This window comes from Podarcis raffonei, chromosome 2, assembly GCF_027172205.1.
Source record: "Podarcis raffonei isolate rPodRaf1 chromosome 2, rPodRaf1.pri, whole genome shotgun sequence".
Classification (NCBI taxonomy): domain Eukaryota; kingdom Metazoa; phylum Chordata; class Lepidosauria; order Squamata; family Lacertidae; genus Podarcis; species Podarcis raffonei.
In genome coordinates, this window is record NC_070603.1 from 22,622,285 (window position 1) to 22,640,966 (window position 18,682).

Below are 18,682 nucleotides of genomic sequence, written 5' to 3' on the forward strand. Positions count from 1 at the left end.
TTTTCTGTGTTTTTTTCCAGAAGGAGTTGCTCACAGCTGTTGGACGAAGTTGTCAACCTGTTCCAGGCCAAAAGCTCCTATACTCCCAAAGTCTGATCGGTGGCTGGTAGTTTTTTTGCATTGGCTGGAGCACAGGCTGCTCTTAGAATCCAGGCCATGACCAGCAGAGGAGCTGCCAGGCCGAATGGTCAGTCGCAAGCCAGCAAGATCTGTCAGTTCAAGCTAGTACTACTGGGCGAATCGGCAGTAGGCAAGTCCAGCCTGGTGCTGCGTTTTGTCAAGGGACAGTTCCACGAATACCAGGAGAGCACCATAGGTGGTGAGTTTTTTTAGGGGGGAGGGGCATCTCTTCATGGGAGGAAAATCGATAGCCTAAATTTTAGGAAAGCACCTTTGGATTCCAGCATAACAAACTCCACCCAGGGCAAAGTCATCCACTTTCAAATAGGATGCACTTCCCAACACCTTCATCCCAAAGCGTAGCCACTTACTGTGCTTGTTTACCCTTTCAGTAGCCCTCTGGAAGTCTGCAGGTGATAAGGGTGATAGTCCGACCCCACCAGCTGAATCTGCTCTTTGAAAGGCTGTTAGCGTCATGGGTTTATTGCTCTTTTGGGTGGAGGTCTTAAACAAGCAAGTAGGCATCAGTAAATCATAATATGGGACGCGGGTGGCGCTGTGGGTTAAACCACAGAGCCTAGGACTTGCCGATCAGAAGGTCGGCGGTTCGAATCCCCGCGGTGGTTTGAGTTCCCGTTGCTCGGTCCCAGCTCCCGCCAACCTAGCAGTTCGAAAGCACGTCAGAGTGCAAGTAGATAAATAGGGACTGCTCCGGCGGGAAGGTAAACGGCGTTTGCCAGAAGCGGCTTATTCATGCTGGCCACATGACCCGGAAGCTGTACGCCGGCTCCCTCGGCCAATAAAGTGAGATGAGCCACGACTGGACCTAATGGTCAGGGGTCCCTTTACTTTTAAATCATAATATACTAGTGCAATGGTTACTTTTAAAAAAACAAAACCATACCCATATTGTTAAAATACAGTGACCCCTCCCAATAGTTGCAGTTAAAACAGTATATACTTAATAAGAGTGGGGGGCCGGGGAGAAACCTGTTTCAGCCTGAGGACCAGATTGGAACTTGCCCATCCTTCTGGGTACTACGTTTCAGTGATTGTTGGGACAAAAGTGGGCAAGGCCAAACACACACACACACACACACACACACACAAAGAGGGGGAAAGTGCATGGATCTCTATCCCCCCCCCCCCGTTGTCAAACACACAAGTACCAGGTACACAGTGCACTTTGCCTCTTTTACACACACACATACTTGCAGGCACATATACACTCTAACATGATGGGCAGGAAGACACATGCATATACAGGTATATGAAAAACAAGCATTCTAGCCCTCTCCAGCGCTGGGGTGGAGGTGACTGGAAAGATGCTTTTGTGCTCTTTAGGGAGACTCTCTAAAGAGAAGACAGAGGGATTTTATCTCTTTATCTTAGCCTTGTGAGGCACAAGATACCTCTTCTGTTATTTGCTCTCAGAGAGGGCTTATCTCTGATTTTAGGGCTTTGGTACTTAGGTTAGAGGTGAAAAATCCCTTTACTATCCTGTGTCAGACATCATGTGATGTCAGGTGATTGGCAGGTGGGCATGATTTCCCCAAATGGCCTTGTGGGCCTAATTAGGCACATGGGCCCACAGCTCCCCACTGTTGAGTTAATACACTTTAATTCCAGTTACCTTCACCCATTTTACAGACTACTCATAATCTTTTGCTTTATCCATAAAATATTGTCTGCGGTCACTGGAGAGAGAGAGAGAGAGAGCACTGTTTCTTTTTTTAAAAAAAGTTTTCTTTTCTAGATTTGGTTTGCTAAATGTACCGCAGAAAACTAAATGATCACAGAAGTACTTCTATAAAACCTCATACCCCCTTTAAAATCCCTTACCTGTATTTATGCAGTGCAGTGGACTCACAACTTGCGTGTGTTTAACTTGCTTGATTTCAACTTTATGCATTTGAGAGCTGACAGTTGAAATCACACAGATTAAACGCACAAAAGGCAAAACGCTTAAAAGCAGGGTTTTCTCAGTGTAGAAAGAGCTTTTAATCTCTCAGACTTGCTAATGGGGCTCTCTGGTGAGATCTCACAGGAACTCAAGACAGCCCTGCCAGACAGCTGGTAAGCAAGGTGGAGCGCTTAAAAGCTCTCTGCCTTGCGTGTGGGGTAAGACCTGTTTTGTGTGCCAGCTCTGGAAGCTAAGATTGCTCATGAGAGGGCAGTACCAAGAGAGTGGTTTGACTATATGTGTTTTTGCATATGGGCACCATCCCCAGAATGTAACCCCCATGCAAAAGATGCAAGACCACTGTAAAACAACACCAGTATTCTTTTGCTTTATGTATTGGTGCACATGGACTGCATTTTCCCTTAAATTCCTCCATAATACTTCCTTAAGATTTCTGCTGAGTCCTTTTAAGGTCTTACCACCAGCAGCAGCCACCCTAAGTACCATCATTGTTTGGCTACCTTCTGCGAGACGGGGATATTTGGGGGTTGAGGGGCAATCGCGCGTCAACTCAACACTAAGTAGGGGACAAGGTGGGAAGATGCTATAGTCTGTGTGTGTGTGTGTGTGTGTGTGTGTGTGTGTGTGTGTGTAAGGTTACATTCAGACATTAGGTTCTTCCACCATTCATAATGGTACAGTCCTTTGAACTTGCACCATTTGTTTTTTCTAGATGTCTAGGCCTAACCCACAATATTTACAGGAAAAAAGTTTTCATATTATTTGCGTTCATGCTTATTTCTGTACAAGCTGCTCCATGCAGCCTTGGAGACTTCTTAACAGATTGTTAGAGGTCAGAATATTTATCAGGTTAATATCACTTTTTGATTGGTCTCCCCATGGGTGATTCAGCTGGTTCACAACAGTAAAAATTCAGTCACTGTAATTATGATATATAAAGTTAAATGATTGCATCTATTTTGTTGGGTCCCTAAGCCAACTCTTCACCTTCTCATTTCGCAGCTGCTTTCCTCACACAGTCTGTCTGCCTAGATGACACAACGGTAAAGTTTGAGATCTGGGACACAGCTGGTCAGGAAAGATATCACAGTTTGGCCCCTATGTATTACCGAGGGGCTCAAGCTGCCATTGTGGTGTATGACATAACCAACCAGGTAAGCATGCAGTGTTTGCTAACTTTTGGGGAGAAAGGGCAGTATCAAGGTTAAAACCAACAGTGTGGAGACCTCATACAATTACAGCGGAAGTGTCTATCAGCTGATGCTGCCTCAGTTCCTTTGAGCATCCTTCCCCATTTCAGATGAAGCTTGTTGGAAACAAGGGGCATCTAAAGACTTAAACACAGTCAATTATTGGTTAGAAACTTCAGGTGATTGCTGCCAAGTAAGACCCTCTGTCTGACCAAAGCATTGCCTTGTTCACATTAAACCTTTGCTCTAAACAAGCTTCCCAACTAGTGGCTGATTTGTTATTTTTTGAAAAGTTAAAACCACAAGTTTGCATTTGCTCTGGAGTAAGCAACACAATTTCCTTGATGCCTTGAATAAATATGATCAACTCCTCATAGAGGTCAGGGTAGTTTGGGGTTTTTTTAAAGGCAAATAATTTTAGATAGGTATAATTTATGCTCTGATACCTAGATAGGAATTTACACTCTAGAAAAACCTACTTAGGAAGTCCTACTGAGTTGAGTGGAAATTACATTCAAGTTGCTATGTTTAGGATTGCAGCCTAAGTGTGATGTTGCAGGAATTAAGAACCATGGTGCCTTGCAGCATATCCTCCTGGGCCCCACCTGCCCCTTCCACAGCAATTAGGTTTGACCTACCACCCCCTTTTCAGAATTTTCTTTTACTCAGCACCCCCCTGGAGATGTACCTTATTTAAGCGAACAAACATTAAGACACTGACAAATTTGTGTTCTTTTGTGTATCTATGTTTCTGCTTATATCCTACAACATAGCAGAGAATGCTGTTGTTTCGAAGAAGACACCTTGAAGCTTGAAATTATAAAATTATTAAAACCCATGGGGTGGACCATGGAGTGACGCCTGATGACTCAGTCCAATCTGCCCCAGGGACAGGGACAGTGCGGCAGCCCATCTACCACTGGCCAAATAAGCAGGCAAGCTGCAATCTACTTCCAGGCTTTGGGTGAAGCCGAAAAGGGTTCACCCAAGCCCAGGAAAACCCCTCTGATCCAGGGGAGGCATTGTGACCATCCCACAATAGTGCCCAACCTGGCAGTAAACATCATTACACAACAGATGAAACATGTATGAATGGATTTTCAAAATTTTCTTCTTTTTTATGCTTCCACTGCCCCCTTATTTTTATTCAACGCCCCGAATTTCACCCGAGGCTAGTACCGCCCCCCTGGATTGTTCCAGCACCCCCTTTGGGAAACACTGATCTGTGTGAAGCCACTGGGAGCTTCATCAGGAGATGTGGAGGAAAGTCTCATCAATAGGCAGATGACACCCAGCTCCATCTCTCTGTTCTATCTGTATTGGGAAAAGCAGTTGTGGTGTCAGACCAGTGCTTGGAGGTGGTGATGAGCTGGAGGTGATGTACCTCTTTACCCAGGCCTTTGCCACCTGAGATGTATAATTTTAGGATCCACCCTATTTTTGTGGTTGTAAGTTGTTTGTAATGTTGGATTTTCAATTCTTGTAACCCGCCTTGGGGCCTTATGATGAGTGGTGGGGTAAGAAACTAAAATAATAGCAACCATAGTAGATTTTTGGTCTGATTATGACCTCAAGAACCTGCATGTCCACCAGTAGACTGTTGCAGTGACAGTTGGAAGAAGCCTTTTGTTTCAACGTACTGCAGGTGCACATTGGGTGAGTTGGTTGAAGATAGGAATCCTGGTCCCTTCTGACTGCACACCTGACATTTTGGCCTCTCCTTTTCTGATAGGAAACGTTTGCACGAGCGAAAACATGGGTGAAAGAACTCCAGCGGCAAGCTAGCCCAAACATTGTCATAGCCTTAGCAGGAAATAAGGCGGATCTTGCCAATAAGCGCATGGTAGAGTATGAAGTAAGTAGAGCTTCTCAAACCCCTCAGATGTCTATTTTGCTCATTCTTACTTCTAGACGGAAGGAATGGTCCATGGTTTGCCAGCCCGGGAGAGGGCATTCTCTGTGGCAGCCCCTCAGCTGTGGACTTCTCACCCCTAAGAGGTGCACCTGACACATTATTGCATAGTTTTCATCACATGCTGAAGACCTCTTTATCCTTGCCTTTGACACCTGAGATAGAGTTTTAGGGCCTGGCCTATTTTTTAAAATCATTTTTTGTTTTTTTAATTGATTTTAATATTGTATTTTTAAATGGCTGTAACTCAACCTGGGGGCTAGTGATGAAGAGTGGGTAAGAAATCAAATTAATAATAATAATAGTACAGTGGTACCTTGATTTTTGAACGTCTTGGAAGCCAAACGGTTCGCTTTTCAAACGTCGAAAACCGGGAATTGCTTCCATTTTCGAACATGCCTTGGAAGCCGAACAACTTCCACTGAGGTTTTTTCAATTTTCTCCATTGAAATTGCAGGCTGCCCTTTGCACCTCAGTTTTCGAACGTTTCGGAAGTCGAACGGCCTTCCAGAGCAGATTACATTCGAAAACCAAGGTACCCCTGTATCAGGAGGAATACGCTTCCCTCTCCCTCCAAACTTCCCAGCCTGATTTGTCACTCCTTCGAGATAGTCCAGCCTTTTGGTACTTTATTGTATTGTAAACAAAAAAACCTGAGCAAGTCTGTCTGCCCAGATTGATCTGGGCAATCTAGAATATGCAGTCTTGTTCTAAAAGTAAGACCTACATTTGTTCTTTACAGGAGGCCCAGGCTTATGCAGATGACAACAGTCTATTGTTTATGGAGACATCAGCCAAGACAGCAATGAATGTTAACGATCTCTTCCTGGCGATAGGTAACCCAAAGACACTACGTTGCATTGTTTATCGGGGCACTGTCTCTCTAAAGATTCATGTGGCTTCACTTTAAGTTGTACACTGAGTTCTGCAGCCTCCTGCTGCCTAGGGTTACTGCCCAGCAGCCAATGGTTGGAGCAGGTATTGGGCTAGACCCTCCCACCCTGTTGTAGCAGATGCAAATGCCAGCTAAAGAGAATGAAAGGTGTCTTGCAAATATTCCGTCAGGTCTCAACTTGGAGAACAGCTAGAGACTTTTGGGCTTTCCTTGACATGCTTCTTTTCAGACATCGTTATACCATGTGCAGCCTTCATATATTGGACTTTTTTGGGAATGGCCCCCAGGTACTGAGGCCTACCTGAGGCTTTCTGGGCTGCTGTATTGACAGGGTGGAAGTTTCACAGGTCTGCTTGCAGATGGAAAGGGCTGCAGGCCCTTAAATACAGGTTTAAGGGAGTATGCTGCTTCCTTCTCTCTGTCTCTCTCTCTTCCATCTCCCCTTTTTCTTGGTGAGTTTTCTGCCATGCTGCTACCTCCCAGCACGAGCCTGGCCCTCCATACATCAAATTTTGGCAAATGCTGAAATAAATAACCTGCTTACACCCATATTCAGGAACAGGGCTAAGAGTGCTGCTACTGATGGGTATCAAGCTGTGCTCGTTCTGTTTTCCATTCTTTCCTATTACTGTTAATCCATGGTATTCTTAAGAATGAAAACATGACCAGCATAAAGGCTACAAGTACTGTACTTTCTGGCCATCGCAAAGCAATCTCATGTTAGACAATATATTTACTTTCAAAGAGGGTTTCACCGTAATGCGTCATTAGGATATTTTACAAAGGAATCAAAGAGTCCACAGGTGCAGGAAGCCCTGCCTGTTTACACTGACGCTAGTAGAGGTCCTGAGATTGAACATTATATTTGGTCGCACTCTGCATCTCTGAACGCTTTAGCCTTTCCTTCCCACAGGTCCTGCCTTTCCATTTACTTTATTTTGCTGGCCATTATATGACGTGCTGTAGCCAAACCATTGAGGAATAGGAGCCGCATAGCTGTGCTTTGCCATATGCCTGCAGACATGTTTTGTTGTCTGTTGCACTCCCTCCCTCCCCCTTTTAATTTTTTTATCACCTGCAGTCATTGGTTGGACTGCAAGCCAGAGTATTTCAGGAAACTCAGAACTTTTCCCTTGATTCCTCAGTGTGTGTTTTGCAGGATGAGTTGGCTCTACCTGCATATTCTTCTTTAAACAGAAGTTGCAACACACAGCCCGCCTAAAACTGGTGGCTATTACCAGTGGCAATGCCACATGCTTTTTGCCTGCACTTCAGGCTTACAATTGCGTCGCTCATCTGTTTTGGGTAAGTGATCATGTATGAGCAGCTAATCCAAACGGCAAGTCCAAATTCAGACTCTTGGAGGCGGCAGAGGCGGGGGGGGAGTGAAGGAAATACCTCCATAGCCCCCACCACTGCTCCACTTGAGGGGCGGGGTGTTCCTAGAACAAACCAGCCCCTTTATAAATTCCAGTTTAGCAGGAATGTGAAATATTTCTGCGGAACTCTATGTTTCATTGAAACTGTCGCTGTTCAAACCTACCTTGCTTTCAATCTAACACATATTTGTAGTTACCTTGGTGGAACTATAACGGAGATTTGTCAGCCGCTGTTAATGAAACCTAACATTAACAGTACAAAAGCTGAGCAATACGAGAACTGCAGACAGCTTGTTGCACCTGCCATTTGGAGCATTAAAAATAAGTGAGTTGGGGAGGCTTTAGGAGATAGAGGAGTTCCAGATTTCTGCATAGCCGAAATGTCCTTGTTCCAAACTTTACTCCTGTTGTTTAATCCCAAAGGGGGACGAACTCAGGAAGTTGGCAGTTCCCCCTCACCTAACACGTATCGTTTTTTTTCTCCTTCTAGCTAAGAAGCTGCCAAAGAGCGAGCCCCAGAGCACAGGGGGTGCCGTGGGTCGGAATCGAGGGGTGGACCTTCACGAGCAGTCCCAGCAGAACAAGAGCCAGTGTTGCAGCAACTAAACGGTGGCGTTAAAGCAGCCGGCGAGAGATAAGATATAACCTCCATTTCCGCCCCACCACACCACACCTCACCTCCAGTAACAGCATCGGCGCACTTGGAAGCCGCCCTCCCTCCCTTCTCCCGAGAGCTCCGTTTAACTGCACTTCTAATGCTTCAGAAACCACCACCAGACGTCTGTTACCACCACCCCCCACAAGGAAAGTGGAGATAGACCGACCGGGGACTTAACTTCCAAAAACAAACTCTTTCTTCACTTTGTATTATAGGTGCAAATAGCTACCTAATTACTCTGATTCCCCTGCTCTGTTTTCTCCAGATAACATTTCCTCTCCTCTCTCTACCCAACCCCTCCCTCCCCACCGCTGTCTTTGCTCTGTGTTCTTGGTCCTGTAACATCCACCCTCTCTTTACCTCCACCTCCCTTTATTTTGTTTAATGCTATGTGGGGTGGGGTGGGGAGGGTCACAACCGAGGGAGATCTTAATTCTTGTAGATTCATTTTTAAGAGCGAGGTTGAATGGGCTCCCTCAAGAAAATGCATTTTTGAGGGGGTCCTCCCAGAGTTGTTTTTTAATTTCCTTTTTCCCCGGTTTTCAGAAAAGCTGCAGTGTCCTTCATTTATCTTTTTTCCCAAGGCAGCCTTTTGTGGCTGGGTCGGAGAGGAAGATTGTATCTGAACTTTCGCTCGTGTCTTGCTTGCTATGACCTGAATGTGGCCCTTGGTGTCAGTGACATAAATCTGAGAATCATGCATGTACAAGTGTAGAATATCGGAATTTGTTTCCTCAGACCCTCAGATAGCCCTTGATTTTGATGCCTTAGAAGTTTTGGCGGCCGGGATAGTGTAGCGGAGGGAGAGGAGTGGCAACGTTGACCTGCAGAAGACCAGTCAAAAAGGCGATTGTATCTCCTCCTGTTGTGTTCATGTTCAGGTTGCTGTTTGCAGGTTGTGCTTCAGTTATCAAGAGTCCCATTAAGAGAGATTCTCTGCTCTGCTCAAAATGGGTGTGGCCTGCTGTCTGAAAGAAGAATGTGCAAGGGAAGTCAAGCTCCCTTTGTTCAGCTGGGATACAGTAGAGGAGCCTGCTGAAGTTTCCTTTTGAGAGCTTCGGCCTGCACCTGTATGCACAGCCTTGCACGTTGCGCAGAACTTTTGTTCTAAAGTTGCCAAAAGGAGAAAGGCCATTGGGTCCTTGGGAGAAGGCTGGGGCTGCGGGTGCAGGCAAGTCAGAAACAGGACAACATGCTAGATGGGAGGAGAGCTGCTAGTAGGAGGACCAGTACTGTACTTTCTAAACCCTTTTTCCTGCCAGGGAGTGCCCAGCTTGCCTTTTGGCTTTTTCCTATACCCTTGCAGAACCCCCCTGTGTACAAACCCAGTCTTGCCCTAGGAAGCTGTCGAGAGGTGGCAGTCTAGAGCGGTAGAGCGCCCCCTTCTGTCTTCAACCCCTCTCAGAGCCCAAGGGCTGTTTAAACTTGATAAGTGTTTGTGCCCTGTTTGTGTTCAGTTTTCTCTGTAAATAGTACAGCACAAATTTGTATAAATTAAAGGGGGGGCGGGTGGTTGCGGGATTTTTACTTCCCTGCTATTAGCTGAACAAAGTAATAGCTTTTTAAATTTAGCTGTAGATAGTGCTGACCTGTAAAGGCAACGCATGCTACCATCTCTCACCCACATTTTGCTCTCTGAAGAGCTAGCAGCAGCCCAGCATCTCGGTTAGAAATGGCTCTTCTTCTGACAGTGGCCTTCACCAGGGTAAATAGCACCTTCCCGCCTCCATCCCTCCTGGCATTTTTTTCTTGAAGCCTCAAGCATGAGTACAGCTTCTAATATGTTAAGAGTTCCACAGTGCTGTCCATATCTTGGTAGCGAATCAGCTGGCTACCCACAGAAGCATCTCTTGGGTGTACTCTGTTGGCTCCCCCATGCAGACTTCTCACATATGGTTGAATGTTACTGTGGGAGAGCTTGGAACGGATTATGTTTAAGCACACACACACACCTGCACACCCTTTCCCATTATTTCCCCCGGCATGGTTTGAAGCACTCTCATTTTCCACATGCTTGCACCTGTGGCTTGATACAGGTTTGCATTTACTTGCCTCTTCCCATTCACCAGTGCAACTTAAATGGCTGATGTTCACCCAAGCAATATGTGTGCATTTAGGGCTTTGCTCTTAGCCATAAGTTGAAACGGTTAAATCCTGTACCGCTGACAGCATGTGGCGTTATTCTGCTGCCTTTGAAATGGCCTTCTACCGGTGGCTGTATTTGAGCTGGGAGCAACTAAGGAAGGAGCCGGACAAATCTGTCTACACGAGGCTTTGAGCAAGAAAACTCAAAATCTAAGTTAACTGGAAGTAGTGTGTGCTGTGACTTGGCCCATCCAATTAGCACGAGTGCAGAGTTGCTCCACGCCGCAATTGTGCATGGAATTTCTGGTGTCAGTGTTGATAAAGACTTTGGGAGTGCCGTAGCACTTCCCCAGTATTTATTTTGTGCTCTCAAACTTCACTTGTGTCTCAAGAGCGGAGCTGTGTGTGAGGGAGGACCCTGAAATGGAGCCTTGCGCCTTCAGCTGCATTCACTGTTAAAACCTACTTCACGGGGAGTTCCATCTTTTTGTTATGCACATGTAATGTGATGTTCATGGCCCTCCAGAAGGACCTAGGAGCAGGAACAAGCGTGCCCTATCCCATTCCAACAAAGCTAAGGTGCTGTTTTGCTCTCGGCTCATGGCAAAGCAAAAATAGATTCTGCATTTAAATACCAAAAAAAAAATCCCTAATGCTTTCATCTTGCTCACAAATTTTGGTTACTGCTTCCTGGCTAGTTCCTAGACCAAGTAAGGACACTGCAGCTTTTTGCTATTAAAAACCACACCCTTTCTCTTCTGCTTACTCTACTCTTCTGAACAGTTTGGTTTTTCTTTATTTTTTTTCTTTTGAGAAAGCTCTTACATTGCATTTAAAATAACAATCATGGTAACAGAATTTCAACTGCTGATTTACCAATGTATTTAATGTAAGTAAACAAAAAAAAATCAGTGTATTAGATGAACTTTCTCCTTTATTTCGATTTGAGATAAGTGACTTGGATGGTTCTGAACACAAGCTTGAGATGACTCTTGCCCATCAAAGCAAGGACATCCCAGTCATAGAGGCTGACTAGAGGGCCACTTTGGTTCAAGAGGTGACCCCCAAATATTAGGCAACACTTTGATTTTGTGTTTCTTTTGTTAAGCTCCACTGAGACAGCAAGAGCTATAAACTCTTAAGTCACTTAATTAACACGAATTAGTTAACCCTTAAAACCTTGAGCCAACCCTTTACTTTCTGTTGAAACTGGCAACAGAATCAGCATGGGAAGGTATAGCTAGGCAAACTGAATATAGAAAGTTTTTTTGAAAAACAGAAACAAAAACTTAACATGTTAGTAGCAGCAGACCTGATCTGGTAGCAATGTAGGGAGTTTACTTCAGTAAACCTGGAATTCCTCAATAACAAATTCTCTTACAGTTTGGACAACAGTGTAATCTTTACGACCAGATAGACCCATGTTTACTAAGCAGTCCTCATCTCAATAGGATTTTACTTCCAAATAAGTTTTCCTAGGATTGCAGCCATAATCTGATATCTACGGCTTTCTTCTGGAAATGTGATTCACCCTGCAGGATGGGCATGGGAAAATTCCATACACCTAGGTATACTGTGGAAATTTCCACCCTAGGGACCACCCGCCTGGAAAAAACCCTGACATGATCAGTGTTAATGGAGTTTGCTTAATGGCAGTCAAAGCTCCCAATGAAGTCTAATGCAATGTACATTGGGGTGGGGGGATGTAAATGAGACACTTGAAAATACTGGCAGAGGCAGCAGGCAGCAAAAGAATGTGCTTAAGAACTGGTGATAGTTGTCCACTTGTTCCTGGTAAGGAGTTCAAGCGTATTTTCAGAGGCTCCGGTGAAGAGAGGCTAAATGAAATTTTCAATTTCCAAATCTCAAGGAGCTATAACCCCACAAGTGCATTTGGGGTGGGAGATGCCAAGCTTTCTAACATTAGAACAGGAAGGCCAATGGGGGGAAAGTTCACGATCCCTTAGCATACACACCCCAAACTATAGAACTTGGACCGTGCCCAGTAACCACCTTCTATTTCCAGGGTAAATGGTGGGCATGTCCCGGCTGAAAGCGCTCGATACTTTGCACTATTTTGATTTGCCCTTTGGCGCTTAAAAGTGTCAAAACGCTACCTTCTATGATAAGGGTATCTGCTAGCTAATGTACGACACCCAGGTAAAGGGTAAAGGGACCCCTGACCATTAGGTCCAGTCGTGACTGACTCTGGGGTTGCGGCGCTCATCTCGCTTTATTGGCCGAGGGAGCCGGCGTACAGCTTCCGGGTCATGTGGCCAGCATGACTAAGCCGCTTCTGGCAAACCAGAGCAGCGCACGGAAACACCGTTTACCTTCCCGCCGGTGTGGTACCTATTTATCTACTTGCACTTTGATGTGCTTTTGAACTGCTAGGTTGGCAGGAGCAGGGACCGAGCAACGGGAGCTCACCCCATCGCGGGGATTCGAACCGCCGACCTTCTGATCGGCAAGTCCTAGGCTGTGTGGTTTAACCCACAGTGCCACCCGCTTCCCGTACGACACCCAGGCAAACATCTTAATATTTCTGGTTAACTTACTGGATCACTAGCTTACCATGAGCTGCATTCTGCATATGCTGGAATACTGCCAAGTGTTCTATGATAAGGGTATCTGCTAGCTAATGTACGACACCCAGGTAAAGGGTAAAGGGACCCCTGATGGCTTGTGAAGTAGTATTCATACCTAGGCTACATTCTCTTAAAATCCTTCCACTCAAGAGGACATTTCTTCTATGTGGCTAGCAGACATGTTCAAATCAGAGTAATAGTAGCAGGGTTTACCCCAGGTATAGTCAAACACAGCCCTCCAGATGTTTTGGGACTATAATTCCCATCATCCCTGACCGCTGGTCCTGTTAGCTAGGGATCATGGGAGTTGTAGTCCCAAAACATCTGGAGAGCCGAGTTTGCCTATGCCTGGTTTACCCTAACAGAGTGAGGAAGCAAGTGAAAATCAGCAGAAGCCCTTTGGTAAATCCGGGTTGGCTTCCTTTATTCCTTGTCAACAATTGATATCTGTGGTTGTATTTTCACAAGGTGCCCACTAGACGGCGCTGCTGTATAAACTGCCAGTTTCCTGGAAAAGTTCATGTAATATGAGGGGTTGGTACCAGAAGTGATTGAAAGAAACCTTGCTTTTCCTCTCCGTCTGCTCGATCAGACCAGAAGATTGATTGTTTCCATATTTAACAAATAAACCCAAAGGACATGTTTAATATAACGGGGGCCGAAAACCAAAATTGATCACAACCCAACAAAAGAATTGCCTAAATCCCACTACAACCTGGTTAATTGATACCTATATAGCGGGTGAGGATTGATCCTGCTGCCTCCAGAAAAGAATTCCAAACTAGAATAACAAGAGTCCAGTGTTTTGGCCTAAATGGATGTGACTGAAGAAGCAGAGTTGCCAAGCTTATCCAGTCTTCCTCCTCAATTCCTTTTGGTAGCAACATGACTGTCCGTCATAAATTATTTTAATATTAACGTACCTTGTTGCCAGTTCAGCAGGGCAGTCAAAGCAGGCACAGGAAAACAGAGACAAAATCTGTCCATGTTGAACCAGACAAGAGAGCTTTTTAGACTGCTAGAACTGATTCTACACTTGAGATCAATTACTGTATTTTTCGCTCTATAAGACGCACCAGACCACAAGACGCACCTAGTTTTTGGAGGAGGAAAACTAGAAAAAAAAATTGAATCTCAGAAGCCAGAACAGCAAGAGGGATCGCTGCGCAGTGAAAGCAGCAATCCCTCTTGCTGTTCTGGCTTCTGGGATAGCTGTGCAGCCTGCATTCACTCCATAAGACGCACACACATTTCCCCTTTTTAGGAGGGAAAAAGTGAGTCTTATAGAGCAAAAAATACGGTAATTTGTATGTAGAGCCGAGTCCTACGAAATCCCACAGAATTTAGCAGGATGCAAGGGAGTAATTATATATAGAATTGCAACCCAAGTACTAGCTGTTTTGGAGAAGGATACCTTTTCGTATGAAGAGGCCTGAGGGTTAAGTCTCCCTTCTAGGAATCGCTCCCAATTGAGAGCCATTATTCATCTAAACACCTAACTAAAGCATCCTTGAAAATTTGGAAGCTAGTAGCGAGGCAACAATTGTTTCAGATTAGTCTGGCATAGTATCAAGAGATGCAGGTCACCATGTATTATGCAGCCAGTTTAAAATCCGATAATATAGGTATGCCAGTGTTGTCGTTATTAAAACGCTTCTCAAATGCCATTCATGCCTGGGGGAGGAGGGTTGACAATTCCAATAAAAGCCACGCAAGAAAATGCATCGCAATCTATAATAGGCCAGCCACTTAACCAGCAAGTGCCTGAGTGCACAGAAATATGGGTCTTCAGAAAACAAAGCACATCAAAATTGGTGCTTGTCTCAGTTCAGATGGGAGATGGTTCTATAAACAGTAACACTAAAAAACAAAAAAAAAACACTCTTAAAAAGGCTTCAACAGGTTGTTTCAAGATGGTACCTCAGTGGGCTGGGATCTCATTCAAAGATCTTTATAGTTCTCTCATTCTCTTGACCAGGTTTGAAAGAAGGATAGAGATCTTTTTAAAATATATATATATATAATTTTTATTAACAGGCCAATCAAATCACATTTCTAAATCACGTTAGTTCCAAATTATACAGCCAGATTTTTAAATTTTTGTTGGGGGTACCCATACTTCAACCTCCGAAAAGCGGTCCAAACATCACTTATATTGCTGCTTTAATTAGACAGTTCTATCCAGTTCTGTCCAGATAGTCTCTTTATTACTTTCCTCATCTTCTTGTTGTTATTATCATATATTCCTTTCTTTGCGATCTCTGATAATAGAGATCTTTGCCATCTTGACCAGTGCATTTCAGCCTACATTAGCACAAAATCTCTCTACAAAAGTAAGGTTGCGTAGGACAAAATGGTGTTTTTTTATTCACTTTTGTACTCAAGTTCCCCAAGTTTGAAGTGATAAACGTATATTGATTCTTATTTTTTACAATCAATATATTTTTAAGCTAATTAGATTTAAAAAGCAACATTAGCGATTACACACACACACACACACACAGGTGTGTGCAAGTGCTGCCTAATTAATTCTGTAAATGGCTCAATAATTTATAGTTCTGCTTCCCCTTTAAATCTTACATACACTGCATTTTACTGATTGCCCACAGTCACTGGTGTATCTCAGTTCTTCAACATCTATGAAGTTTGTATGCAAATGTTGGCGCTCAGTCTAACACTTCAGCTGCGATAAAGTGAGCAGCAATTCTGACACCTGCCAACTGACATACCAGCAGAGGCGCACTGAATATAATGGTGTTTGCTGTGTAGAAGACTTGTGCTTTATCCTTATAACAAAATTCCATTTTCAAAATAGTCCTTAAGCGTCCTTCTGCTTAGTCAGCTATATACTTCTGCCTGAAGTCAGCACCTATGTTTTAACACCGTCTAAAACGCAGCCTTGTTACATAGCACCCTTGGCAGTTTGCCCCACTGAACTTGTGTGGGTGATCTTGTGCATGGGTGGGGGTGTGGAATGCAGTTGACTCGGGGAAAATCTCTTCCTTTTTTAGCCTTCTGCCACAGCCTGTGCCTCAACAACTGGAGCCATCTCTACGATTGGGCAGAGTGAGGCACCTGCCTCAAAGGGGCAGATGCTGGGTACAATGGTACCTCGGGTTACAGACGCTTCAGGTTACATACACTTCAGATTACAGACTTCTCTAACCCAGAAATAGTACCTCGGGTTAAGAACTTTGCTTCAGGATGAGAACAGAAATCGTGCTCTGGCGGCACAGCGGCAGAAGGAGGCCCCATTAGGTAAAGTGGTGCTTCAGGTTAAGAACAGTTTCAGGTTAATAACGGACCTCCGGAACAAATTAAGTACTTAACCTGAGGTAAAGGGACCCCTAATCATTAGGTCCAGTCGTGACCGACTCTGGGTTGCGGCGCTCATCTCGCTTTATTGGCCGAGGGAGCCGGCGTACAGCTTCCGGGTCATATGGCCAGCGTGACTAAGCCACTTCTGGCGAACCAGAGCAGCGCACGGAAACGCCATTTACCTTCCCGCCGGAGCGACACCTATTTATCTACTTGCACTCTGATGTGCTTTCAAACTGCTAGGTTGGCAGGAGCTGGGACCGAGCAACGGGAGCTCACCTCGTCACGGGGATTCGAACTGCCGACCTTCTGATTGGCAAGTCCTAGGCTCTGTGGTTTAAGCCACAGCGCCACCCGCGTCCCTTAACCCGAGGTACCACTGTACTGATGTTTTGTAGAACAGCTGCTGTGTGTCACATGGGCAGGTTTGCACCCCCTAACTTAGCCTACTGCTCTTGACAATAATGAACCATGCTGTCTTGGTCTGGTTGGCTTCTGTACATGAAATGGAATGGGTGCGTCTTAGAATAGCCCTGTCGATTATATGTCAAACAGTTTTACAAACGAGAGGGTGGTTCCCTCTCCCTGTGGCAAAACAAAACCTTGTTGCATTCACAAGCTGTGTCGGGATATTGATTTCCTGGCTCTGTAAACAGCTGTTGGAGAAAGAGACTTCCTTCACATGCCAGGCATAGTATGAATTTATTGCCAGCCCTTCCTCATGCCCTATCTTTTGGCCAGCAGTGTTTCATTACCTTAGCCCAAATTCAACAAAGTGAATCAAGCAGGCGCCTAGTGAACATTTGGCATGGAAACTCCCAATAAATGTTTCCTTGTAGGGAAGGGCCATGGCTTGGTGCTACAGCACACACTTAGCATGCAAAGAGTCAGGTGACTCTCTGATTCCCTGCCAGATCATAGAAAGTCTGGGAAATTTATCATGATAATCCTGAAAGGTCACTGTAGCCAGTAAGGTAAAGGACCCCTGGCCGGTTAAGTCCAGTCAAAGGCGACTATAGGGTTGGGGCACTCATCTCTCAGACCAAGGGAGCCGGCGATTGTCCACAGACAGCTTTCCAGGTCATGTGTCCAGTATGACTAAACTGCTTCTGGCGCAACGGGACACCGTGACGGAAGCCAGAGCGCATGGAAACGCCGTTTACCTTCCCGCCGCAGCGGTACCTATTTATCTACTTGCACTGGTGTGCTTTTGAACGGCTAGGTTGGCAGAAGCTGGGACAGAGCAACAGGAGCTCACCCCGTCGCGGGGATTCGAACTGCCAACCTTCTGATCGGCAATCCCAAGAGGCTCCGTGGTTTAGACCACAGCACCACCTGCGTTCTGGATCTGCCACTGCAGCCAATAATGGGATATATTCACTAATGGCCTGACGTGGAATAAGCTAGCTTCCTGGGCTCCTTTTGTGCTGCAGTACAGTGCACCCTTCTGCTGTATGGAAACAGCTTACTAAGGGCAGTTCCGCTCCTTTTAGTTGCCACTCAGTTGCTCAAAGCTAATAGAGTATATTGGGGCTTGTTCCCATAGGATAGGGCTGGAGATTTCCTCCTGTCCTTGCTGGTGAATTTACATTCTTATCTTTCCATAACAAGCTGCCCATGTGTGCTTTTCTGCACTTAGTTGATGAAGGGCGTATGTCAAGGAAAGCTGCCGTATCTCATAACCTCCAGAAACATCTGTTTTCCAACTCACAACACGTATTGAAGGCTGCAATTCTATTACATTTACCTAGGAATAAGTGCTATGGAACCTCATAAGACTCAAAAGCATACAAGATGCGTGACTGTTGTTTTCAAAATCAGAAGCACTGCTGCTGTAGCTCAGAAGGTCCAGGTTCAAGCCCTGGCAGCTCCAGGGAAGCGCTGGGACTCCTGCCAGAAATTTTGGAGAGCTGTTGCCAGCCAGCACAGACAGTACTGTGTTATATGGATCAATGGTCTGGCTCCGTATAAGGCAGCTTCCGATGCTGCTATGCTTTAAAGCTGATGTAGGGAACTTTTGGTCCTCCAGATGTTGCTGAACTATGATCATCCCTGGCCATTGGCTGTGCTTCCTAGGGGCTGATGTGAAGTGTAGTTCAGCAATCTCTGGAAGGCCACAAGTTGCCCATGCCTGCTTTAGAGGAACACCCACCACCACACACTGCAATGGCATTTTAATTTTATAATTTTATTTTTGACAAAGTAATAATCATAAATAAATACAGATAAAAATGTGCAGCCCACCACTGAGATCATTCCATTGTAACTATCCAACCTCCCAAAATTGCGATGGTTTGACCCCTTTCGGTTTTAACAGTACTAATTCTGCAAACACCTTCCATATCTCCTCAAAATCATTTCTCCTGCATATCCCCCGTCTTACCTTAATGGCACATGTTAATTTATCATTAATAGGTATGTCCCACACGTCTTTATACCATTATTCCATTTTATATTCTGCTTGCCCCTTCCACTTTCTAGCTATCATGCAGCTGTCAATAAATTTGTGAGCAAGTCCTTGAAAGCCTGCGAACCTTCCACCCCATCATAAATTGATAATAATGTTACCTCTGGACTTTTGGTCGGCTACAGTGGCATTTTAAAACCCATATC

At 45.0% G+C, this 18,682-nt stretch overlaps 1 protein-coding gene and 1 long non-coding RNA gene across 8 annotated transcripts in view; both read left to right on the top strand.

Annotated features, from left to right (window-relative positions):
- The window catches only part of RAB5B (RAB5B, member RAS oncogene family), a 28,292-nt gene extending 17,213 nt beyond the window's left edge, over positions 1–11,079 (top strand). For 4 of the 7 annotated variants that reach the window (XM_053375272.1, XM_053375267.1, XM_053375268.1 and 1 more), the window contains 5 exons: positions 21–319; positions 3,047–3,198; positions 4,967–5,089; positions 5,889–5,982; positions 7,911–11,079. In XM_053375272.1, coding sequence (XP_053231247.1) covers positions 157–319; positions 3,047–3,198; positions 4,967–5,089; positions 5,889–5,982; positions 7,911–8,026 — 648 coding nt within the window. In that variant the 5' untranslated portion in view covers positions 21–156 and the 3' untranslated portion in view covers positions 8,027–11,079. The remainder of the gene's footprint in view (positions 1–20; positions 320–3,046; positions 3,199–4,966; positions 5,090–5,888; positions 5,983–7,910) is intronic. The other 3 variants (XM_053375270.1, XM_053375274.1, XM_053375271.1) reach the window with 1 other exon arrangement.
- Positions 11,080–16,151: 5,072 nt separating this feature from the next.
- Positions 16,152–18,682, top strand: LOC128407208 (uncharacterized). The gene is made up of 2 exons (XR_008328736.1): positions 16,152–16,463; positions 16,495–18,682. It is a non-coding gene; the product is annotated as an uncharacterized LOC128407208 (long non-coding RNA).